Source organism: Episyrphus balteatus, chromosome 4, assembly GCF_945859705.1.
Source record: "Episyrphus balteatus chromosome 4, idEpiBalt1.1, whole genome shotgun sequence".
NCBI classification, from domain to species: domain Eukaryota; kingdom Metazoa; phylum Arthropoda; class Insecta; order Diptera; family Syrphidae; genus Episyrphus; species Episyrphus balteatus.
In genome coordinates this window covers 47413757-47439319 of record NC_079137.1, presented here as the reverse complement: position 1 = coordinate 47439319, position 25563 = coordinate 47413757, and the positions used below count along the sequence as shown (strand labels likewise).

At 48.1% G+C, this 25563-nt stretch overlaps 1 protein-coding gene across 5 annotated transcripts in view; it reads right to left on the bottom strand.

The window, feature by feature from the left end:
• Nucleotides 1–353: 353 nt before the first annotated feature.
• The window catches only part of LOC129917915 (sodium channel protein Nach), a 90450-nt gene continuing 65240 nt past the window's right edge, over nt 354–25563 (bottom strand). Inside the window, exons 7-9 of one of the 5 annotated variants that reach the window (XM_055998143.1) lie at nt 5526–5617; nt 632–737; nt 354–547 (exon numbers count right to left, since the gene is read on the bottom strand). In XM_055998143.1, coding sequence (XP_055854118.1) covers nt 441–547; nt 632–737; nt 5526–5617 — 305 coding nt within the window. In that variant the 3' untranslated portion in view covers nt 354–440. Of the gene's footprint in view, nt 548–631; nt 738–5525; nt 5618–25563 lie in introns of those variants that run through there. The other 4 variants (XM_055998141.1, XM_055998144.1, XM_055998145.1 and 1 more) reach the window with 4 other exon arrangements.

Below are 25563 nucleotides of genomic sequence, written 5' to 3'. Positions count from 1 at the left end.
AATTTTAGCCAACACATTAAACGTAACAAAAAAAAGAATAATAAAAATTTTTAATTTAAGACCGCATACCCCAATATATAATAATTATACATATTTCCAACTCCATTTGCACTTTAATCGATAACACCTCAAATAATCATAACTCATCAGTAGACAAAAGACAATCTATAGGTATTGTAGCTCAGTTTTCAATTGAACCAATATAATTGTAAACAATTAATATCATTTAACTAAGTGCATGAATATAATTTTTTTTTTATTATTATTACTTTCGATGGTTTAAGCAAATAACATAGTTTGTATTATAACACGTTCATAATATTTTTTTTTGAAAAACAGAGTCAATATTATTAATTTTAATATTGTTTGTATAATGTGCGCATAAATTTTCTGACTGACGATGCATAAAAATTCAATTAATTTTTTTTTGTTGTTTGTTTTTACAAAAAAAGCCTCCTAAAAAATCGTGCAGTAAAAAAATATATAATTTCGGTGAGTGTTAAAAGACTGCATCCCAAAAAGAATCCTGCCAATCCGCCGATGTAAACTGCAACAAAAAAAAACCATCATTAAATAATGTCAATCAAATAAAATATCCTTTTTTGTTTGTATAATGATGGCAAAAACCTACCAAGGACATCGGCAAATGAAAACAGCACATCCCGTCGCAATTGCATTTTCGGATAATCAATGATTCCCCATTGTAGATTTGCGCCAAGGAACCAAACTCTAGATCGCTGTGGAAAGTTGGAGAATGAAATTATTAGATACAAAAAAAAAAAAGGACGAAAAGATATCAATTCAGTTTGCACATTTAACAGAAATCAAATTGTTTCCAACCCCATTTTTTTTAGATTTTTTTTTGTGTCAAGAAACATAAAAGTCAAGTGTGCATCACCTAAAAATCATCTCCAATCTCACATATTCTTGAAAAAGGACGAGAAGAAGAAGAGTATCTTCGATATTATATTGAATTTTATGCCAGGACATAAAAACACTATATACCGATTGTTGCAGACAGTAAGACAGTATTGAAGTTGAAGTTGAAAAAAAGTGAAGTAGAGCACACAACAAAACTATAAGAACTATAGAAATAGCAAAAAATCAAACTGCTTCCATTGACAGTTTTTGTTTGGAAAAATCATCAACATTACTGCATCCTTTTCAAAGAGTACTCACTCGTATATTGAGATACTTAAACTTTTCACCAAGTTTTCATGGCAAATTCGACTTTTGTTTCCTTCTTTTTTTTTGTGAAAACAAAAAAAAAAAAAAAAATTGGTACCATTGTAATAGCAGAATGAGATGACGACACAAATGCTAACAAACACATATCCTGGATGAAATAATAATAATATTGCTGATGTTCGTTGAATTCAAGTCACAGTTGATGTAATAACTTATCGACATACTCACTACATGAGTAAATGGTGGTACAATATGGGAGAAGAAGAAGGATATGTTGTTCAGTAGAGTTCAGAGAGTAATAAAAAGATTGTATTTTTTTTTTTGCAAGAGTTGTGAAAATGTTTCGGGAAAGATATTACATAGAAAAATTGTTTTGGATTGCGATTGATACACTACGCATTTTCTTCCCTTATCAGTTTTTTTGTACACAGCATGGAATGATATTGTTTATTGGCATTTCTATACTAACTCCCATGATACAAATAAATCGAAATAATAGGATTTGTTCAAGGTTTGTTTTTGAAGATGTTATTTTTTGTTGAATTTTATATTTTATAAGAAAAAAAGTTTAAAAAAAAGGATCATCCAATTTGATCCTTTTTTTTTAACTTTTTTTCAAGATGAGAGAAGCGATTTTAAATGTTTACCTATAAGAATAAAGGCTAATGCGACAATATTCGGCGAATAAGCTCGTGACTTGACTGAGGAATTATAATAATTATACCTACACTTCTACTAACTTTCGATGGTATATACTAACTTTATTTGAAATTATGAAACGATTTATACCGTTAGTTTACGGAGAAAGATAGGACCACCTAAGAACAAGCGGATTCTGTATTAAATTAAGCGGAATTCTGCTAGGTTTTCACCTAACCACCACAAAGTCACAGCTGCTGCTAGAAGCATGTGAATCATGCCTAGGAAAAACTTTGAATTTTGGGGTTTCAAACAAAGATTATTCTTTAAAAACTAAAAAAATCTATTAATTCATTTTTACTCGGGGGAGATAATACTTAGGTAGCACTATATTATGGTACTGCTCTCTCTAATTGATTTTTATTAAAAAAAATCAGTTGACCCCTCTATTAATAAAATTGAAGTGGTCAGCCTAAAGCCGACATTACACTGAAGGAAAAGAACAACTAAATAGTAGAGTAACTAAAGCTCAAAAATTGGCAATATTAGGGAACCCGGCCGAACAGCTTAGATTTTGATGATCTTTTTTTTCAAACGTCGGTAATTAAAAATACTTTAAAGTCTATAGATTAAAAATTGCCGGTGTTGCCGTTTTGATTTTTTAAATTTAGTTGAAGATTTTTAAATTTCATAAATTAATTGATGCCAAAAGATTGTCTAGGAAATTCAAGGAAAAAAATATATAGAAGTGAGGGACAAACTTCCATCGTTCAAGCGATAGATGCAATTTTCTTACTAATTGACTTCAAATACAAAAAAAAAATATGTGAGCACAACGGCAACACCTACAATACTTAAATATACATTTTTAAAAAGCTAAAAGCCTAGTCATATTTGTAAAATTGTTTTTTAAACTTTTTCGTAATATAAAATGCATTTATTTTAAAATTTGTTTGGCCATATTTATTATGATTTGAAATTATAAAAGGAAATGTCAATATGTATTACGGTTAATGAAAAAAATTAAAAAGTATTTCATTTTCGAAGAACTTTTTTTAATAGAAGTTTTGAAAAAAAATTTTACTTATTTTTTTTTTTAAAGTTCAGCATCTAAATATAAAATTATTTTTTATTCATTTAATAACCCTTTCTGTTGAAAGTTAAATAGCAAAATTTAAAGTTCTTATTTATCAAAGTCTTTGAGAAAATTAATTATTTCAATGCAAAAATTCAGTTTTTATCAAAAAAAACCCATTGAAATTGAAGTAATTTTTAATTATTTTTTCAAAAGTGTTATATATATTACCTTTTCTGCTTCGGAATTCCACTGATAATATTTTTTAAAAATAAATTTAAATTTTATTGGAAAAAAGTCATTTTAAATTTTTGTAATAACATTTTTTTTTTTTTAATTCTGAGTTTGAGGACCATTTTTTTAAAAACTCTTAATTAAATTTAGTGCATTTAAATTTAAGAGATAGGTGTTGCCGTTGTTTTCAAAATATTTTTTTGTGTTTGAAGTCAGATTGTGAGAAAATTGCATTTATCGCTTAAACGATGGAAGATTGTCCCTTACTCCCTTTTATTTTTTTCCCTTAAATTACCTAGAGAATCTTTTGCTATAATTTGTTTTATGAAATTTGTTAAAAAAATCTAATTTTAATTTAAAAAAAACAATACGGCAACATCGGCAATTTTTATTCTATAGACTTTAAAGTATTTTTAATTACCTACGTTTGAAAAAAAAATTCGTCAAAATCAGAGCTGTTCGGCCGGGTTCCCTAATAATTTGCTTTAGTTACTCTACTAATGTAAAAAAAAAATTTTTAAGTTTTTGAAAAAAAAAAAAAATATTTAACTTTATATTTTATTTGTCTCGAAATTTAAATATATAATAATATCATAAATTTTCAACAGATATTTAAGATATCGATACTTAGAACTACGAAAAAATCGAATAGAAAAATGGTAATATGGTTTGGTCAATGTTAATTCAGTGTTAATAAAATAAAATGCACTTAGTATGTGCGACCCACTCGTGCATTTTTATGTTACTAACACTGAATGAACATTGACCATATTACATTTTTCTATTCGATTTTTTCGTCAGTGTACAACACTAATAGCCCAGGGGCAATTCACAAAAAAACTGTGAATCTACGAAAAAATTGCGTGTCTAGTATCTTCACTTTCATAATAACGTTTGTATTCATAGCGATACAAAAAAAAGTTGTAGAGCAAAAATTTATAGAATTTTAAGGTGAACAATCTTTTCTGGGAATGTTTTTACATAATTTTAATAAAAAGTGCTCAAACCCTAAAAATTTTCTTTTTTTTTCGTTATTTTTTTTTACTTTTTTGACTTCTAACTTTTTAAAAATTCAGAATATGAAAAAAAAACCTGAAATTTAACTTTCTACGTTTTTTGTATAACCAACTTTTACCTAGGATAAACAGAAGTTGAGATATTTAGTAAAAAACTAAAATCTAAGATGGCGGCAAAATGTGAATTTCACGAGTGCGAAAATCAGTGTTATGACAATTGTCTATCGAATGAGTAAAAATTTGGGGATGGTACAAACTGCTGGGTCGCCCATATATATGAACATCATAAATTCACTGGACTATTAGAAAGATCTACGCGCTAAGCAGTAGTGAAATAAATACGTTGGGGAGTTATGATTCCTCCTTCATCGCTATGAAAATAATGCCTAATAAGAAGAAAGATAGTCTGAGAGTTTATATGACGCACCAGATATTCACAGCATGGTGGTATTTACCTTAGATTCGGAAATGCATATAGCAACTTCAAATCTGTCTGTCTGTCTATAAACGAAACTACAGCCTAAACGGATGGACCGATTGATGTCAAACTTGGTAAGTAGCATTATTTGGCGACTTTTCAGAGGGATTTTTGGAATTAATTTTTTTGGACCAAAAATAACGGTACCGGTACATATACCGATTTTAGTAAAATTGAAATAGCTCAACAACGGCTCCAACGATTTTGTTTAAAAAATTCAAATGTAAGTTTTAAGACAAGGTCTATCTTCTAATAAAAAAAAAATCATTATTAAGGGTACCTGCCATAGAACCGTTTTTTTTTTTAATATGATTATCTCCGAAACTGATTGTTCGATTTAAACGAAACTTTTTGCGAAGAAGCATTTATATAATTTTAATGTAAGCCAAAATCAATATTTCAAAAAAAATAATTTTTGGATTTTTAAAAAAATTTTGAAATTTTTTTTGAAAAATCAAATTTTCGAAAACGTTACATTGAATTTTTTTGAAATTTTGTTTTTAGATGTTGATTAGTGATTTCTACAAAATGGCATACCAATTTTATTTAAAAACATTTTTTCCAAAAAATCATTTATAAAAAATTAGTTTTTTAAAAAACCGCTTTAACGTTTTTGAAATTTTTTTTTTCTAAAAATGCACCTTAATATATCAATCAAAACTGCATACTTGTTTTGGAGGGAAATTTGATTTCAGATTTTATTTTATTTTTTTAAAAAACGAATTTTATTTCTTTTTTTATTTATTTTTTTTTTTGTACATATTTTCCAAATTTCTATATAAAAAGTCTTAAAAATCTAAGCAACTTGAACTCTAAGAGCATGTTCGTGCGACCCAGTCGTGCATTTAAAAATAATTGCCTGTTCTAAAAAAATCAAAAAAAAAAAAAAACTTACATTTGATTGGACAAAAAAATTAGAATCATCACAATTCGCGAAGCACTTGCAGTCGATATTTAAAATGTCAGATTTTAGAGAGATTATCTCTTCTGGTGATGATGATAGTGTGTTCCGGTAGCAAGAGAGAAGATATTTATCATCATACAGTCCCGCCGTCATTGAAAAGATGGATACGTTTGTAGTCATTGTCGTCGTTGTGATATCATATCGTTTCACCAGCAGTTGTCAACATTGTGCCATTATGAAGAAATATGATATTTCGTTCCGCATATAGCCGTTGCCGGAAGCAGAGAGAGCATCATCCAGATCCCATGATGATGATGACGATGATGATGAAAACGAAAAGTATCCCCGAGAGTGAGCCAAGCATGGCAGAGTGAAAATATGATGAAAAAAAAAGAAGGATATTTTTTTTTAACACCACTACAAAGATACGTAGCTATAGAATATAGACAGCAGATAGAATATTACACACTCGAGATGATGAAATTAGGAGGAAAAGCTGCGAACAGGTGCGCTCCGCTCATAGTACCTACCTTTTTTATTTGATGTGTGTGACATATACGATGCGATATGTGTGCAAGGTGAAAAAACGTTCCCTACTCGCTAAAAGCTAAAGCCAGGTGTAGGTGTACTAAGTGAGGTGAACAAGCTGAAATCCGTGCGATTATTATGAATCTGATATTTATGGACGCAATTGGAGCAAAAGTCGTGCGATGTTGTTGGGTAGGTTCAGTGCGATGCGATGGCTGGGAAAGGGTAAGTGCAGAACGAAAAATGGCATCATCCAGGAAGGAAGGAAGGAAGGATATACCGGATGATGATGCTATGCGCGCGTATTGCTATAGACAGAAAAAGACTTTTCACATATTGCTAGGACGCGACGACGGTGTGGAGCGGCACAGTGGGTTGCTTGAGTCCTCCTCACTAAATGTGGAGGGAATATTGGAAGTAGAAAAGAGCTCTGTGATGTGGAATCATCGCTCTTGACACGGGTAACAGAGCAGCAAATACATGAAAAACTGGTAGGTACGCTGCATAGTGTTTTTTGGATAGATGCCATGTGCAGCAGGTGTGCGATTCGTATAGATATTCGCCTCGCTATGGTCCGATATCACCATCTCGCATTGCAATTTCTATTGAAAAAGATATCCAACACACATATACGAAATAATATTTTTCATTTTGCACACACCATATGGATGATAAAGGATATCACCTTGGTGCTTCAAAAATGCTTAAGTAACCTCTAGGTATACCTCTACTCTACAATATAATGCTGGCGCGATGCTATATCCCTACAAAGTGGTTCTAAGGGAATATTGGATGCACAGAGGAGCAACGGTCGTCATAGTGTTGGATAGATATCTAAACGAAATTCGTTGATAAATGTTTTTCTTTAGTTTTATGTCTGGTTGTGTTTTGAAGCGGAATGCCAATTGAAGGTGAAAATAAAAAAAAAATGGACATGTACAAGTGTTTTGAAGGAGATTAGATACAGTGTAGCAAAAAAGATGTTATGTTAGATGATGTTAAATGTTCAGTAATCAGTCTTCTGACAAAAGTAGAAGACAGGATCTTCAAGCGAAAAGCTCGTAGCCCCCAAACAAGTTTAACCCTGACAATCAGAAAAAACTGTAAAGCTTCATTTTTAAGAGCCGTGTAGTCATAGACTGTAAGTGAGGATGTTAGAAATGACCTTCAGGCAAAAGCATTGATAGGGGAAGCTCGGGACGTTTCTGCACTTTCAATGAGTGGCGAGGCTCACAAACAAACAAAAACGATTGTTTTCTTTGGTGGTAGCCATCAAATGAAAATCAAATGTTCCAGGAGCTCATCGAAATAAGATAAAGTAGCGATAACTTGATCCCCCTATGAAAGCTTCACGTTTGGAATAACATGTTTATATGGACTCTCTTAGATTTCCCGATATTTCTATCGTGTATTGCTTTGAAGATTTGAAGCTTTAACAGGATATGGAAGTCAATACCTCTCTGATCCGACCAACACACAGCTTCTCAGGTCAAAATTTGTGCCTTTGAACCAACGCGTCTTGATTAGTTTTATATTTTATCCAATTTTGGACGAGCATGTCCCGAGCATGTCCCGAAGATGTCCCAAGCATGTCCCGAAGATGTCCCGAGCATGTCCCGAAGATGTCTCGAGCATGTCCCGAAGATGTCCCGAAGATGTCCCGAAGATGTCCCGAGCATGTCCCGAAGATGTCCCGAGCATGTCCCGAAGATGTCCCGAAGATGTCCCGAAGATGTCCCGAAGATATCCCGAGCATGTCCCGAAGATGTCTCGAAGATGTCAGGAGCATGTCCCGAAGATGTCCCGAGCATGTCCCGAAGATGTCCCGAAGATGTCCCGAAGATGTCCCGAGCATGTCCCGAGCATGACCCGAGCATGTCCCGAGCATGTCCCGAAGATGTCCCGAAGATGTCCCGAGCATGTCCCGAAGATGTCCCGAAGATGTCCCGAAGATGTCCCGAGCATGTGCCGAGCATGTCCCGAAGAAGTCCCGAGCATGTCCCGAAGATGTCCCGAGCATGTCCCGAAGATGTCCCGAAGATGTCCCGAAGATGTCCCGAAGATGTCCCGAAGATGTCCCGAAGATGTCCCGAAGATGTCATGAAGATGTCCCGAGCATGTCCCGAGCATGTCCCGAAGATGTCCCGAAGATGTCCCGATCATGTCCCGAGCATGTCCCGAAGATGTCCCGAAGATGTCCCGAGCATGTCCGGAGCATGTCCCGAAGAAGTCCCGAGCATGTCCCGAAGATGTCCCGAGCATGTCCCGAGAATGTCCCGAAGATGTCCCGAAGATGTCCCGAAGATGTCCCGAGCATGTCCCGAAGATGTCCCGAAGATGTCCCGAAGATGTCCCGAAGATGTCCCGAAGATGTCCCGAAGATGTCCCGAAGATGTCCCGAAGATGTCCCGAGCATGTCCCGAAGATGTCCCGAAGATGTCCTGAAGATGTCCCGAGCATGTCCCGAGCATGTCCCGAACATGTCCCGAGCATGTCCCGAGCATGTCCCGAAGATGTCCCGGGCATGTCCCGAAGATGTCCCGAGCATGTCCCGAAGATGTCCCGAGCATGTCCCGAAGCTGTCCCGGAGATGTCCCGAGCATGTCCCGAAGATGTCCCGAAGATGTCCCGAAGATGTCCCGAAGATGTCCCGAGAATGTCCCGAAGATGTCCCGAAGATGTCCCGAAGATGTCCCGAAGATGTCCCGAGCATGTCCCGAAGATGTCCCGAAGATGTCCCGAAGATGTCCCGAAGATGTCCCGAAGATGTCCCGAAGATGTCCCAAAGATGTCCCGAAGATGTCCCGAGCAAGTCCCGAGCATGTCCCGAAGATGTCCCGAAGATGTCCCGAAGATGTCCTGAAGATGTCCCGAGCATGTCCCGAGCATGTCCCGAAGATGTCCCGAGCATGTCCCGAGCATGTCCCGAAGATGTCCCGAGCATGTCCCGAAGATGTCCCGAGCATGTCCCGAAGATGTCCCGAGCATGTCCCGAAGATGTCCCGAAGATGTCCCGAAGATGTCCCGAAGATGTCCCGAAGATGTCCCGAAGATGTCCCGAAGATGTCCCGAGCATGTCCCGAGCATGTCCCGAAGATGTCCCGAAGATGTCCCGAGCATGTCCCGAAGATGTCCCGAAGATGTCCCGAAGATGTCCCGAAGATGTCCCGAAGATGTCCCGAAGATGTCCCGAGCATGTCCCGAAGATGTCCCGAAGATGTCCCGAAGATGTCCCGAAGATGTCCCGAGCATGTCCCGAAGATGTCCCGAAGATGTCCCGAGCATGTCCCGAGCATGTCCCGAGCATGTCCGAGCATGTCCCGAGCATGTCCCGAGCATGTCCCGAAGATGTCCCGAAGATGTTCCGAGCATGTCCCGAAGATGTCCCGAGCTCCCGAGCATGTCCCGAGCATGTCCCTGAGATGTCCCGAAGATGTCCCGAGCATGTCCCGAGCATGTCCCGAAGTTGTCCCGAAGATGTCCCGAAGATGTCCCGAGCATGTCCCGAAGATGTCCCGAAGATGTCCCGAAGATGTCCCGAAAATGTCCCGAAGATGTCTCGAAGATGTCCCGAAGATGTCCCGAAGATGTCCCGAAGATGTCCCGAAGATGTCCCGAAGATGTCCCGAAGATGTCCCGAAGATGTCCCGAAGATGTCCCGAAGATGTCCCGAAGATGTCCCGAGCATGTCCCGAAGATGTCCCGAAGATGTCCGGAAGATGTCCCGAAGATGTCCCGAAGATGTCTAGAAGATGTCCCGAAGATGTCCCGAAGATGTCCCGAGCATGTCCCGAAGATGTCCCGAAGATGTCCCGAGCATGTCCCCAGCATGTCCCGAGCATGTCCCGAAGATGTCCCGAGCATGTCCCGAAGTTGTCCCGAGGTGTCCTGAAGATGTCCCAAAGATGTCCCGAGCATGTCCCGAAGATGTCCCGAAGATGTCCCGAGCATGTCCCGAGCATGTCCCGAAGATGTCCCGAGCATGTCCCGAAGATGTCCCGAGGTGTCCTGAAGATGTCCCGAGCATGTCCCGAGCATGTCCCGAAGTTGTCCCGAGCATGTCCGAAAGATGTACCGAGCATGTCCCGAGCATGTCCCTAAGATGTCCCGAGCATGTCCCGAGCATGTCCCGAAGATGTCCCGAGCATGTCCCGAAGATGTAACGAGCATGTCCCGAAGATGTCCCGAGCATGTCCCGAGCATGTCCCGAAGATGTCCCGAGCATGTCCCGAAGATGTCCCGAGCATGTCCCGAAGATGTCCCGAAGATGTCCCGAAGATGTCCGGAAGATGTCCCGAAGATGTCCCGAAGATGTCTCGAAGATGTCCCGAAGATGTCCCGAAGATGTCCCGAAGATGTCCCGAGCATGTCCCGAAGATGTCCCGAAGATGTCCCGAAGATGTCCCGAAGATGTCCCGAAGATGTCCCGAAGATGTCCCGAAGATGTCCCGAAGATGTCCCGAAGAAGTCCCGAGCATTTCCCGAAGATGTCCCGAGCATGTCCCGAAGATGTCCCGAGAATGTCCCGAAGATGTCCCGAAGATGTCCCGAGCATGTCCCGAAGATGTCCCGAGCATGTCCCGAAGATGTCCCCAAGATGTCCCGAAGATGTCCTGAAGATGTATCGAAGATGTCCGGAAGATGTCCGGAAGATGTCCGGAAGATGTCCCGAAGATGTCCCGAAGATGTCTCGAAGATGTCCCGAAGATGTCCCGAAGATGTCCCGAAGATGTCCCGAGCATGTCCCGAAGATGTCCCGAAGATGTCCCGAAGATGTCCCGAGCATGTCCCGAGCATGTCCCTAAGATGTCCCGAGCATGTCCCGAGCATGTCCCGAAGATGTCCCGAGCATGTCCCGAAGATGTAACGAGCATGTCCCGAAGATGTCCCGAGCATGTCCCGAGCATGTCCCGAAGATGTCCCGAGCATGTCCCGAAGATGTCCCGAGCATGTCCCGAAGATGTCCCGAAGATGTCCCGAAGATGTCCGGAAGATGTCCCGAAGATGTCCCGAAGATGTCTCGAAGATGTCCCGAAGATGTCCCGAAGATGTCCCGAAGATGTCCCGAGCATGTCCCGAAGATGTCCCGAAGATGTCCCGAAGATGTCCCGAAGATGTCCCGAAGATGTCCCGAAGATGTCCCGAAGATGTCCCGAAGAAGTCCCGAGCATTTCCCGAAGATGTCCCGAGCATGTCCCGAAGATGTCCCGAGAATGTCCCGAAGATGTCCCGAAGATGTCCCGAGCATGTCCCGAAGATGTCCCGAGCATGTCCCGAAGATGTCCCCAAGATGTCCCGAAGATGTCCTGAAGATGTATCGAAGATGTCCGGAAGATGTCCGGAAGATGTCCGGAAGATGTCCCGAAGATGTCCCGAAGATGTCTCGAAGATGTCCCGAAGATGTCCCGAAGATGTCCCGAAGATGTCCCGAGCATGTCCCGAAGATGTCCCGAAGATGTCCCGAAGATGTATCGAAGATGTCCTGAAGATGTATCGAAGATGTCCCGAAGATGTCCGGAAGATGTCCCGAAGATGTCCTGAAGATGTATCGAAGATGTCCGGAAGATGTCCGGAAGATGTCCGGAAGATGTCCCGAAGATGTCCCGAAGATGTCTCGAAGATGTCCCGAAGATGTCCCGAAGATGTCCCGAAGATGTCCCGAGCATGTCCCGAAGATGTCCCGAAGATGTCCCGAAGATGTCCGGAAGATGTCCGGAAGATGTCCGGAAGATGTCCCGAAGATGTCCCGAGGATGTCCCGAAGATGTCCCGAAGATGTCCCGAAGATGTCCAGAAGAAGTCCCGAGCATTTCCCGAAGATGTCCCGAGCATGTCCCGAAGATGTCCCGAAGATGTCCCGAAGATGTCCTGAAGATGTATCGAAGATGTCCGGAAGATGTCCGGAAGATGTCCCGAAGATGTCCCGAAGATGTCTCGAAGATGTCCCGAAGATGTCCCGAAGATATCCCGAGCATGTCCCGAAGATGTCCCGAAGATGTCCCTAAGATGTCCCGAGCATGTCCCGAGCATGTCCCGAAGATGTCCCGAAGATGTCCCGAAGATGTCCCGAAGATGTCCCGAAGATGTCCCGAAGATGTCCCGAGCATTTCCCGAAGATGTCCCGAAGATGTCCCGAGCTTGAATCGAATATGTCCCGAAGATGTCCCGAAGATGTCCCGAAGATGTCCCGAAGATGTCCCGAAGATGTCCCGAAGATGTCCCGAGCATGTCCCGAAGATGTCCCGAAGATGTCAGGAGCATGTCCCGAGCATGTCCCGAAGATGTCCCGAGCATGTCCCGAAGATGTCCCGAAGATGTCCCGAAGATGTCCCGAAGATGTCCCGAGCATGTCCCGAGCATGTCCCGAGCATGTCCCGAAGATGTCCCGAAGATGTCCCGAAGATGTCCCGAAGATGTCCCGAAGATGTCCGGAAGATGTCCCGAAGATGTCCCGAGCTTGCCTCGAAGATGTCCCGAAGATGTCCCGAAGATGTCCCGAAGATGTCCCGAAGATGTCCCGAAGATGTCCCGAAGATGTCCCGAAGATGTCCCGAGCATGTCCCGAAGATGTCAGGAGCATGTCCCGAGCATGTTGCGAAGATGTCCCGAGCATGTCCCGAAGATGTCCCGAAGATGTCCCGAAGATGTCCCGAGCATGTCCCGAAGATGTCCCGAAGATGTCCCGAAGAAGTCCCGAAGATGTCATGAAGATGTCCCGAAGATGTCCCGAAGATGTCCCGAGCATGTCCCGAAGATGTCCCGAAGATGTCCCGAGCTTGCCTCGAAGATGTCCCGAAGATGTCCCGAAGATGTCCCGAAGATGTCCCGAAGATGTCCCGAGCATGTCCCGAAGATGTCCCGAAGATGTCAGGAGCATGTCCCGAGCATGTCCCGAAGATGTCCCGTAGATGTCCCGAAGATGTCCCGAAGATGTCCTGAAGATGTCCCGAGCATGTCCCGAGCTTGTCCCGAGCATGTCCCGAAGTTGTCCCGAAGATGTCCCGAAGATGTCCCGAGAATGTCCCGAAGATGTCCCGAAGATGTCCCGAAGATGTCCCGAGCATGTCCCGAAGATGTCCCGAGCATGTCCCGAAGATTTCCCCAAGATGTCCCGAAGATGTCCCGAAGATGTCCCGAAGATGTCCCGAAGATGTCCCCAAGATGTCCCGAAGATGTCCCGAAGATGTCCCGAAGATGTCCCGAAGATGTCCCGAAGATGTCCCCAAGATGTCCCCAAGATGTCCCGAAGATGTCCCGAAGATGTCCCGAGCATGTCCCGAAGATGTCCCGAAGATGTCCCGAAGATGTCCCGAATATGTCCCGAAGATGTCCCGAAGATGTCCCGAAGATGTCCCGAAGATGTCCCGAGCATGTCCCGAAGATGTCCCGAAGATGTCCCGAAGATGTCCCGAAGATGTCCCGAAGATGTCCCGAAGATGTCCCGAAGATGTCCCGAAGATGTCCCGAGCTTGTCTCGAAGATGTCCCGAAGATGTCCCGAAGATGTCCCGAAGATGTCCCGAAGATGTCCCGAGCATGTCCCGAAGATGTCCCGAAGATGTCCCGAGCATGTCCCGAAGATGTCCCGAAGATGTCCTGAAGATGTCCCGAGCATGTCCCGAGCTTGTCTCGAGCATGTCCCGAAGTTGTCCCGAAGATGTCCCGAAGATGTCCCGAAGATGTCCCGAGCATGTCCCAAAGATGTCCCGAAGTTGTCCCGAAGATGTCCCGAAGATGTCCCGAAGATGTCCCGAGCTTGTCTCGAAGATGTCCCGAAGATGTCCCGAAGATGTCCCGAAGATGTCCCGAAGATGTCCCGAGCATGTCCCGAAGATGTCCCCAAGATGTCCCAAAGATGTCCCGAAGATGTCCCGAAGATGTCCCGATGATGTCCCGAAGATGTCCCGAAGATGTCCCGAAGATGTCCCGAAGATGTCCCGAGCTTGTCTCGAAGATGTCCCGAAGATGTCCCGAAGATGTCCCGAAGATGTCCCGAAGATGTCCCGAAGATGTCCCGAAGATGTCCCGAAGATGTCCCGAAGATGTCCCGAAGATGTCCCGAAGATGTCCCGAGCATGTCCCGAAGATGTCAGGAGCATGTCCCGAGCATGTTGCGAAGATGTTCCGAGCATGTCCCGAAGATGTCCCGAAGATGTCCCGAAGATGTCCCGAGCATGTCCCGAAGATGTCCCGAAGATGTCCCGAAGATGTCCCGAAGATGTCCCGAAGATGTCCCCAAGATGTCCCGAAGATGTCCCGAAGATGTCCCGAGCATGTCCCGAAGATGTCCCGAAGATGTCCCGAGCTTGCCTCGAAGATGTCCCGAAGATGTCCCGAAGATGTCCCGAAGATGTCCCGAAGATGTCCCGAAGATGTCCCGAGCATGTCCCGAAGATGTCCCGAAGATGTCAGGAGCATGTCCCGAGCATGTCCCGAAGATGTCCCGAAGATGTCCCGAAGATGTCCTGAAGATGTCCCGAGCATGTCCCGAGCTTGTCCCGAGCATGTCCCGAAGTTGTCCCGAAGATGTCCCGAAGATGTCCCGAGAATATCCCGAAGATGTCCCGAAGATGTCCCGAAGATGTCCCGAGCATGTCCCGAAGATGTCCCGAGCATGTCCCGAAGATGTCCCAAAGATGTCCCGAAGATGTCCCGAAGATGTCCCGAAGATGTCCCGAAGATGTCCCGAAGATGTCCCGAAGATGTCCCGAAGATGTCCCGAAGATGTCCCGAAGATGTCCCGAAGATGTCCCGAAGATGTCCCGAAGATGTCCCGAAGATGTCCCGAGCATGTACTGAGCATGTCCCGAAGATGTCCCGAGCATGTCCCGAAGATGTCCCCAAGATGTCCCGAAGATGTCCCGAAGATGTCCCGAAGATGTCCCGAAGATGTCCCGAAGATGTCCCGAAGATGTCCCGAAGATGTCCCGAAGATGTCCCGAAGATGTCCCGAAGATGTCCCGAGCTTGTCTCGAAGATGTCCCGAAGATGTCCCGAAGATGTCCCGAAGATGTCCCGAAGATGTCCCGAGCATGTCCCGAAGATGTCCCCAAGATGTCCCAAAGATGTCCCGAAGATGTCCCGAAGATGTCCCGAAGATGTCCCGAAGATGTCCCGAAGATGTCCCGAAGATGTCCCGAAGATGTCCCGAAGATGTCCCGAGCATGTCCCGAAGTTGTCCCGAGGTGTCCTGAAGATGTCCCAAAGATGTCCCGAGCATGTCCCGAAGATGTCCCGAAGATGTCCCGAGCATGTCCCGAAGATGTCCCGAAGATGTCCCGAAGATGTCCCGAGCATGTCCCGAAGATGTCCCGAAGATGTCAGGAGCATGTCCCGAGCATGTCCCGAAGATGTCCCGAAGATGTCCCGAAGATGTCCTGAAGATGTCCCGAGCATGTCCCGAGCTTGTCCCGAGCATGTCCCGAAGTTGTCCCGAAGATGTCCCGAAGATGTCCCGAGAATATCCCGAAGATGTCCCGAAGATGTCCCGAAGATGTCCCGAGCATGTCCCGAAGATGTCCCGAGCATGTCCCGAAGATGTCCCAAAGATGTCCCGAAGATGTCCCGAAGATGTCCCGAAGATGTCCCGAAGATGTCCCGAAGATGTCCCGAAGATGTCCCGAAGATGTCCCGAAGATGTCCCGAAGATGTCCCGAAGATGTCCCGAAGATGTCCCGAAGATGTCCCGAGCATGTACTGAGCATGTCCCGAAGATGTCCCGAGCATGTCCCGAAGATGTCCCCAAGATGTCCCGAAGATGTCCCGAAGATGTCCCGAAGATGTCCCGAAGATGTCCCGAAGATGTCCCGAAGATGTCCCGAAGATGTCCCGAAGATGTCCCGAAGATGTCCCGAAGATGTCCCGAGCTTGTCTCGAAGATGTCCCGAAGATGTCCCGAAGATGTCCCGAAGATGTCCCGAAGATGTCCCGAGCATGTCCCGAAGATGTCCCCAAGATGTCCCAAAGATGTCCCGAAGATGTCCCGAAGATGTCCCGAAGATGTCCCGAAGATGTCCCGAAGATGTCCCGAAGATGTCCCGAAGATGTCCCGAAGATGTCCCGAAGATGTCCCGAAGATGTCCCGAAGATGTCCCGAAGATGTCATGAAGATGTCCCGAGCATGTCCCGAGCATGTCCCGAAGATGTCCCGAAGATGTCCCGATCATGTCCCGAGCATGTCCCGAAGATGTCCCGAAGATGTCCCGAGCATGTCCGGAGCATGTCCCGAAGAAGTCCCGAGCATGTCCCGAAGATGTCCCGAGCATGTCCCGAGAATGTCCCGAAGATGTCCCGAAGATGTCCCGAAGATGTCCCGAGCATGTCCCGAAGATGTCCCGAAGATGTCCCGAAGATGTCCCGAAGATGTCCCGAAGATGTCCCGAAGATGTCCCGAGCATGTCCCGAAGATGTCCCGAAGATGTCCTGAAGATGTCCCGAGCATGTCCCGAGCATGTCCCGAACATGTCCCGAGCATGTCCCGAGCATGTCCCGAAGATGTCCCGGGCATGTCCCGAAGATGTCCCGAGCATGTCCCGAAGATGTCCCGAGCATGTCCCGAAGCTGTCCCGGAGATGTCCCGAGCATGTCCCGAAGATGTCCCGAAGATGTCCCGAAGATGTCCCGAAGATGTCCCGAGAATGTCCCGAAGATGTCCCGAAGATGTCCCGAAGATGTCCCGAAGATGTCCCGAAGATGTCCCGAAGATGTCCCGAAGATGTCCCGAAGATGTCCCGAAGATGTCCCGAGAATGTCCCGAAGATGTCCCGAAGATGTCCCGAGCATGTCCCGAAGATGTCCCGAGCATGTCCCGAAGATGTCCCGAGCATGTCCCGAAGATGTCCCCAAGATGTCCCGAAGATGTCCTGAAGATGTATCGAAGATGTCCCGAAGATGTCCGGAAGATGTCCGGAAGATGTCCCGAAGATGTCCCGAAGATGTCTCGAAGATGTCCCGAAGATGTCCCGAAGATGTCCCGAGCATGTCCCGAAGATGTCCCGAAGATGTCCCGAAGATGTATCGAAGATGTCCTGAAGATGTATCGAAGATGTCCGGAAGATGTCCGGAAGCTGTCCCGAAGATGTCCTGAAGATGTATCGAAGATGTCCGGAAGATGTCCGGAAGATGTCCGGAAGATGTCCCGAAGATGTCCCGAAGATGTCTCGAAGATGTCCCGAAGATGTCCCGAAGATGTCCCGAAGATGTCCCGAGCATGTCCCGAAGATGTCCCGAAGATGTCCCGAAGATGTCCGGAAGATGTCCGGAAGATGTCCGGAAGATGTCCCGAAGATGTCCCGAGGATGTCCCGAAGATGTCCCGAAGATGTCCCGAAGATGTCCAGAAGAAGTCCCGAGCATTTCCCGAAGATGTCCCGAGCATGTCCCGAAGATGTCCCGAAGATGTCCCGAAGATGTCCTGAAGATGTATCGAAGATGTCCGGAAGATGTCCGGAAGATGTCCCGAAGATGTCCCGAAGATGTCTCGAAGATGTCCCGAAGATGTCCCGAAGATATCCCGAGCATGTCCCGAAGATGTCCCGAAGATGTCCCGAAGATGTCCCGAGCATGTCCCGAGCATGTCCCGAAGATGTCCCGAGCATGTCCCGAAGATGTCCCGAAGATGTCCCGAATATGTCCCGAAGATGTCCCGAAGATGTCCCGAAGATGTCCCGAAGATGTCCCGAAGATGTCCCGAGCATTTCCCGAAGATGTCCCGAAGATGTCCCGAGCTTGAATCGAATATGTCCCGAAGATGTCCCGAAGATGTCCCGAAGATGTCCCGAAGATGTCCCGAAGATGTCCCGAAGATGTCCCGAGCATGTCCCGAAGATGTCCCGAAGATGTCAGGAGCATGTCCCGAGCATGTCCCGAAGATGTCCCGAGCATGTCCCGAAGATGTCCCGAAGATGTCCCGAAGATGTCCCGAAGATGTCCCGAGCATGTCCCGAGCATGTCCCGAGCATGTCCCGAAGATGTCCCGAAGATGTCCCGAAGATGTCCCGAAGATGTCCCGAAGATGTCCCGAAGATGTCCGGAAGATGTCCCGAAGATGTCCCGAGCTTGCCTCGAAGATGTCCCGAAGATGTCCCGAAGATGTCCCGAAGATGTCCCGAAGATGTCCCGAAGATGTCCCGAGCATGTCCCGAAGATGTCAGGAGCATGTCCCGAGCATGTTGCGAAGATGTCCCGAGCATGTCCCGAAGATGTCCCGAAGATGTCCCGAAGATGTCCCGAGCATGTCCCGAAGATGTCCCGAAGATGTCCCGAAGATGTCCCGAAGAAGTCCCGAAGATGTCATGAAGATGTCCCGAAGATGTCCCGAAGATGTCCCGAGCATGTCCCGAAGATGTCCCGAAGATGTCCCGAGCATGTCCCGAAGATGTCCCGAAGATGTCAGGAGCATGTCCCGAGCATGTCCCGAAGATGTCCCGAAGATGTCCCGAAGATGTCCCGAAGATGTCCTGAAGATGTCCCGAGCATGTCCCGAGCTTGTCCCGAGCATGTCCCGAAGTTGTCCCGAAGATGTCCCGAAGATGTCCCGAGAATGTCCCGAAGATGTCCCGAAGATGTCCCGAAGATGTCCCGAGCATGTCCCGAAGATGTCCCGAGCATGTCCCGAAGATGTCCCCAAGATGTCCCGAAGATGTCCCGAAGATGTCCCGAAGATGTCCCGAAGATGTCCCCAAGATGTCCCGAAGATGTCCCGAAGATGTCCCGAAGATGTCCCGAAGATGTCCCGAAGATGTCCCCAAGATGTCCCCAAGATGTCCCGAAGATGTCCCGAAGATGTCCCGAGCATGTCCCGAAGATGTCCCGAAGATGTCCCGAAGATGTCCCGAATATGTCCCGAAGATGTCCCGAAGATGTCCCGAAGATGTCCCGAAGATGTCCCGAGCATGTCCCGAAGATGTCCCGAAGATGTCCCGAAGATGTCCCGAAGATGTCCCGAAGATGTCCCGAAGATGTCCCGAAGATGTCCCGAAGATGTCCCGAGCTTGTCTCGAAGATGTCCCGAAGATGTCCCGAAGATGTCCCGAAGATGTCCCGAAGATGTCCCGAGCATGTCCCGAAGATGTCCCGAAGATGTCCCGAGCATGTCCCGAAGATGTCCCGAAGATGTCCTGAAGATGTCCCGAGCATGTCCCGAGCTTGTCTCGAGCATGTCCCGAAGTTGTCCCGAAGATGTCCCGAAGATGTCCCGAAGATGTCCCGAGCATGTCCCAAAGATGTCCCGAAGTTGTCCCGAAGATGTCCCGAAGATGTCCCGAAGATGTCCCGAGCTTGTCTCGAAGATGTCCCGAAGATGTCCCGAAGATGTCCCGAAGATGTCCCGAGCATGTCCCGAAGATGTCCCCAAGATGTCCCAAAGATGTCCCGAAGATGTCCCGAAGATGTCCCGATGATGTCCCGAAGATGTCCCGAAGATGTCCCGAAGATGTCCCGAAGATGTCCCGAGCTTGTCTCGAAGATGTCCCGAAGATGTCCCGAAGATGTCCCGAAGATGTCCCGAAGATGTCCCGAAGATGTCCCGAAGATGTCCCGAAGATGTCCCGAAGATGTCCCGAAGATGTCCCGAGCATGTCCCGAAGATGTCAGGAGCATGTCCCGAGCATGTTGCGAAGATGTTCCGAGCATGTCCCGAAGATGTCCCGAAGATGTCCCGAAGATGTCCCGAGCATGTCCCGAAGATGTCCCGAAGATGTCCCGAAGATGTCCCGAAGATGTCCCGAAGATGTCCCCAAGATGTCCCGAAGATGTCCCGAAGATGTCCCGAGCATGTCCCGAAGATGTCCCGAAGATGTCCCGAGCTTGCCTCGAAGATGTCCCGAAGATGTCCCGAAGATGTCCCGAAGATGTCCCGAAGATGTCCCGAAGATGTCCCGAGCATGTCCCGAAGATGTCCCGAAGATGTCAGGAGCATGTCCCGAGCATGTCCCGAAGATGTCCCGAAGATGTCCCGAAGATGTCCTGAAGATGTCCCGAGCATGTCCCGAGCTTGTCCCGAGCATGTCCCGAAGTTGTCCCGAAGATGTCCCGAAGATGTCCCGAGAATATCCCGAAGATGTCCCGAAGATGTCCCGAAGATGTCCCGAGCATGTCCCGAAGATGTCCCGAGCATGTCCCGAAGATGTCCCAAAGATGTCCCGAAGATGTCCCGAAGATGTCCCGAAGAAGTCCCGAAGATGTCCCGAAGATGTCCCGAAGATGTCCCGAAGATGTCCCGAAGATGTCCCGAAGATGTCCCGAAGATGTCCCGAAGATGTCCCGAAGATGTCCCGAGCATGTACTGAGCATGTCCCGAAGATGTCCCGAGCATGTCCCGAAGATGTCCCCAAGATGTCCCGAAGATGTCCCGAAGATGTCCCGAAGATGTCCCGAAGATGTCCCGAAGATGTCCCGAAGATGTCCCGAAGATGTCCCGAAGATGTCCCGAAGATGTCCCGAAGATGTCCCGAGCTTGTCTCGAAGATGTCCCGAAGATGTCCCGAAGATGTCCCGAAGATGTCCCGAAGATGTCCCGAGCATGTCCCGAAGATGTCCCCAAGATGTCCCAAAGATGTCCCGAAGATGTCCCGAAGATGTCCCGAAGATGTCCCGAAGATGTCCCGAAGATGTCCCGAAGATGTCCCGAAGATGTCCCGAAGATGTCCCGAGCATGTCCCGAAGTTGTCCCGAGGTGTCCTGAAGATGTCCCAAAGATGTCCCGAGCATGTCCCGAAGATGTCCCGAAGATGTCCCGAGCATGTCCCGAGCATGTCCCGAAGATGTCCCGAGCATGTCCCGAAGATGTCCCGAGGTGTCCTGAAGATGTCCCGAGAATGTCCCGAGCATGTCCCGAAGTTGTCCCGAGCATGTCCGAAAGATGTACCGAGCATGTCCCGAGCATGTCCCTAAGATGTCCCGAGCATGTCCCGAGCATGTCCCGAAGATGTCCCGAGCATGTCCCGAAGATGTAACGAGCATGTCCCGAAGATGTCCCGAGCATGTCCCGAGCATGTCCCGAAGATGTCCCGAGCATGTCCCGAAGATGTCCCGAGCATGTCCCGAAGATGTCCCGAAGATGTCCCGAAGATGTCCCGAAGATGTCCGGAAGATGTCCCGAAGATGTCCCGAAGATGTCTCGAAGATGTCCCGAAGATGTCCCGAAGATGTCCCGAAGATGTCCCGAAGATGTCCCGAGCATGTCCCGAAGATGTCCCGAAGATGTCCCGAAGATGTCCCGAAGATGTCCCGAAGATGTCCCGAAGATGTCCCGAAGATGTCCCGAAGATGTCCCGAAGATGTCCCGAAGAAGTCCCGAGCATTTCCCGAAGATGTCCCGAGCATGTCCCGAAGATGTCCCGAGAATGTCCCGAAGATGTCCCGAAGATGTCCCGAGCATGTCCCGAAGATGTCCCGAGCATGTCCCGAAGATGTCCCCAAGATGTCCCGAAGATGTCCTGAAGATGTATCGAAGATGTCCGGAAGATGTCCGGAAGATGTCCGGAAGATGTCCCGAAGATGTCCCGAAGATGTCTCGAAGATGTCCCGAAGATGTCACGAAGATGTCCCGAAGATGTCCCGAGCATGTCCCGAAGATGTCCCGAGCATGTCCCGAGCATGTCCCTAAGATGTCCCGAGCATGTCCCGAGCATGTCCCGAAGATGTCCCGAGCATGTCCCGAAGATGTAACGAGCATGTCCCGAAGATGTCCCGAGCATGTCCCGAGCATGTCCCGAAGATGTCCCGAAGATGTCCCGAAGATGTCCCGAAGATGTCCCGAAGATGTCCCGAAGATGTCCCGAAGATGTCCCGAAGATGTCCCGAAGATGTCCCGAAGAAGTCCCGAGCATTTCCCGAAGATGTCCCGAAGATGTCTCGAAGATGTCCCGAAGATGTCCCGAAGATGTCCCGAAGATGTCCCGAAGATGTCCCGAGCATGTCCCAAAGATGTCCCGAAGATGTCCCGAAGATGTCCCGAAGATGTCCCGAAGATGTCCCGAAGATGTCCCGAAGATGTCCCGAAGATGTCCCGAAGATGTCCCGAAGATGTCCCGAAGAAGTCCCGAGCATTTCCCGAAGATGTCCCGAGCATGTCCCGAAGATGTCCCGAGAATGTCCCGAAGATGTCCCGAAGATGTCCGGAAGATGTCCGGAAGATGTCCCGAAGATGTCCCGAAGATGTCTCGAAGATGTCCCGAAGATGTCCCGAAGATGTCCCGAAGATGTCCCGAGCATGTCCCGAAGATGTCCCGAAGATGTCCCGAAGATGTATCGAAGATGTCCTGAAGATGTATCGAAGATGTCCGGAAGATGTCCGGAAGATGTCCCGAAGATGTCCTGAAGATGTATCGAAGATGTCCGGAAGATGTCCGGAAGATGTCCGGAAGATGTCCCGAAGATGTCCCGAAGATGTCTCGAAGATGTCCCGAAGATGTCCCGAAGATGTCCCGAAGATGTCCCGAGCATGTCCCGAAGATGTCCCGAAGATGTCCCGAAGATGTCCGGAAGATGTCCGGAAGATGTCCGGAAGATGTCCCGAAGATGTCCCGAGGATGTCCCGAAGATGTCCCGAAGATGTCCCGAAGATGTCCAGAAGAAGTCCCGAGCATTTCCCGAAGATGTCCCGAGCATGTCCCGAAGATGTCCCGAAGATGTCCCGAAGATGTCCTGAAGATGTATCGAAGATGTCCGGAAGATGTCCGGAAGATGTCCCGAAGATGTCCCGAAGATGTCCCGAAGATGTCCCGAAGATGTCCCGAAGATATCCCGAGCATGTCCCGAAGATGTCCCGAAGATGTCCCGAAGATGTCCCGAGCATGTCCCGAGCATGTCCCGAAGATGTCCCGAGCATGTCCCGAAGATGTCCCGAAGATGTCCCGAATATGTCCCGAAGATGTCCCGAAGATGTCCCGAAGATGTCCCGAAGATGTCCCGAAGATGTCCCGAGCATTTCCCGAAGATGTCCCGAAGATGTCCCGAGCTTGAATCGAATATGTCCCGAAGATGTCCCGAAGATGTCCCGAAGATGTCCCGAAGATGTCCCGAAGATGTCCCGAAGATGTCCCGAGCATGTCCCGAAGATGTCCCGAAGATGTCAGGAGCATGTCCCGAGCATGTCCCGAAGATGTCCCGAGCATGTCCCGAAGATGTCCCGAAGATGTCCCGAAGATGTCCCGAAGATGTCCCGAGCATGTCCCGAGCATGTCCCGAGCATGTCCCGAAGATGTCCCGAAGATGTCCCGAAGATGTCCCGAAGATGTCCCGAAGATGTCCCGAGCATGTCCCGAAGATGTCAGGAGCATGTCCCGAGCATGTTGCGAAGATGTCCCGAGCATGTCCCGAAGATGTCCCGAAGATGTCCCGAAGATGTCCCGAGCATGTCCCGAAGATGTCCCGAAGATGTCCCGAAGATGTCCCGAAGAAGTCCCGAAGATGTCATGAAGATGTCCCGAAGATGTCCCGAAGATGTCCCGAGCATGTCCCGAAGATATCCCGAAGATATCCCGAAGATGTCCCGAGCTTGCCTCGAAGATGTCCCGAAGATGTCCCGAAGATGTCCCGAAGATGTCCCGAAGATGTCCCGAAGATGTCCCGAGCATGTCCCGAAGATGTCCCGAAGATGTCAGGAGCATGTCCCGAGCATGTCCCGAAGATGTCCCGAAGATGTCCCGAAGATGTCCCGAAGATGTCCTGAAGATGTCCCGAGCATGTCCCGAGCTTGTCCCGAGCATGTCCCGAAGTTGTCCCGAAGATGTCCCGAAGATGTCCCGAGAATGTCCCGAAGATGTCCCGAAGATGTCCCGAAGATGTCCCGAGCATGTCCCGAAGATGTCCCGAGCATGTCCCGAAGATGTCCCTAAGATGTCCCGAAGATGTCCCGAAGATGTCCCGAAGATGTCCCGAAGATGTCCCCAAGATGTCCCGAAGATGTCCCGAAGATGTCCCGAAGATGTCCCGAAGATGTCCCGAAGATGTCCCCAAGATGTCCCCAAGATGTCCCGAAGATGTCCCGAAGATGTCCCGAGCATGTCCCGAAGATGTCCCGAAGATGTCCCGAAGATGTCCCGAATATGTCCCGAAGATGTCCCGAAGATGTCCCGAAGATGTCCCGAAGATGTCCCGAGCATGTCCCGAAGATGTCCCGAAGATGTCCCGAAGATGTCCCGAAGATGTCCCGAAGATGTCCCGAAGATGTCCCGAAGATGTCCCGAAGATGTCCCGAGCTTGTCTCGAAGATGTCCCGAAGATGTCCCGAAGATGTCCCGAAGATGCCCCGAAGATGTCCCGAGCATGTCCCGAAGATGTCCCGAAGATGTCCCGAGCATGTCCCGAAGATGTCCCGAAGATGTCCCGAGCTTGTCTCGAAGATGTCCCGAAGATGTCCCGAAGATGTCCCGAAGATGTCCCGAAGATGTCCCGAGCATGTCCCGAAGATGTCCCGAAGATGTCCCGAGCATGTCCCGAAGATGTCCCGAAGATGTCCCGAAGATGTCCCGAGCATGTCCCAAAGATGTCCCGAAGTTGTCCCGAAGATGTCCCGAAGATGTCCCGAAGATGTCCCGAGCTTGTCTCGAAGATGTCCCGAAGATGTCCCGAAGATGTCCCGAAGATGTCCCGAAGATGTCCCGAGCATGTCCCGAAGATGTCCCCAAGATGTCCCAAAGATGTCCCGAAGATGTCCCGAAGATGTCCCGAGCATGTCCCGAAGATGTCCCTAAGATGTCCCGAAGATGTCCCGAAGATGTCCCGAAGATGTCCCGAAGATGTCCCCAAGATGTCCCGAAGATGTCCCGAAGATGTCCCGAAGATGTCCCGAAGATGTCCCGAAGATGTCCCCAAGATGTCCCCAAGATGTCCCGAAGATGTCCCGAAGATGTCCCGAGCATGTCCCGAAGATGTCCCGAAGATGTCCCGAAGATGTCCCGAATATGTCCCGAAGATGTCCCGAAGATGTCCCGAAGATGTCCCGAAGATGTCCCGAGCATGTCCCGAAGATGTCCCGAAGATGTCCCGAAGATGTCCCGAAGATGTCCCGAAGATGTCCCGAAGATGTCCCGAAGATGTCCCGAAGATGTCCCGAGCTTGTCTCGAAGATGTCCCGAAGATGTCCCGAAGATGTCCCGAAGATGTCCCGAAGATGTCCCGAGCATGTCCCGAAGATGTCCCGAAGATGTCCCGAGCATGTCCCGAAGATGTCCCGAAGATGTCCTGAAGATGTCCCGAGCATGTCCCGAGCTTGTCCCGAGCATGTCCCGAAGTTGTCCCGAAGATGTCCCGAAGATGTCCCGAAGATGTCCCGAGCATGTCCCAAAGATGTCCCGAAGTTGTCCCGAAGATGTCCCGAAGATGTCCCGAAGATGTCCCGAGCTTGTCTCGAAGATGTCCCGAAGATGTCCCGAAGATGTCCCGAAGATGTCCCGAAGATGTCCCGAGCATGTCCCGAAGATGTCCCCAAGATGTCCCAAAGATGTCCCGAAGATGTCCCGAAGATGTCCCGATGATGTCCCGAAGATGTCCCGAAGAT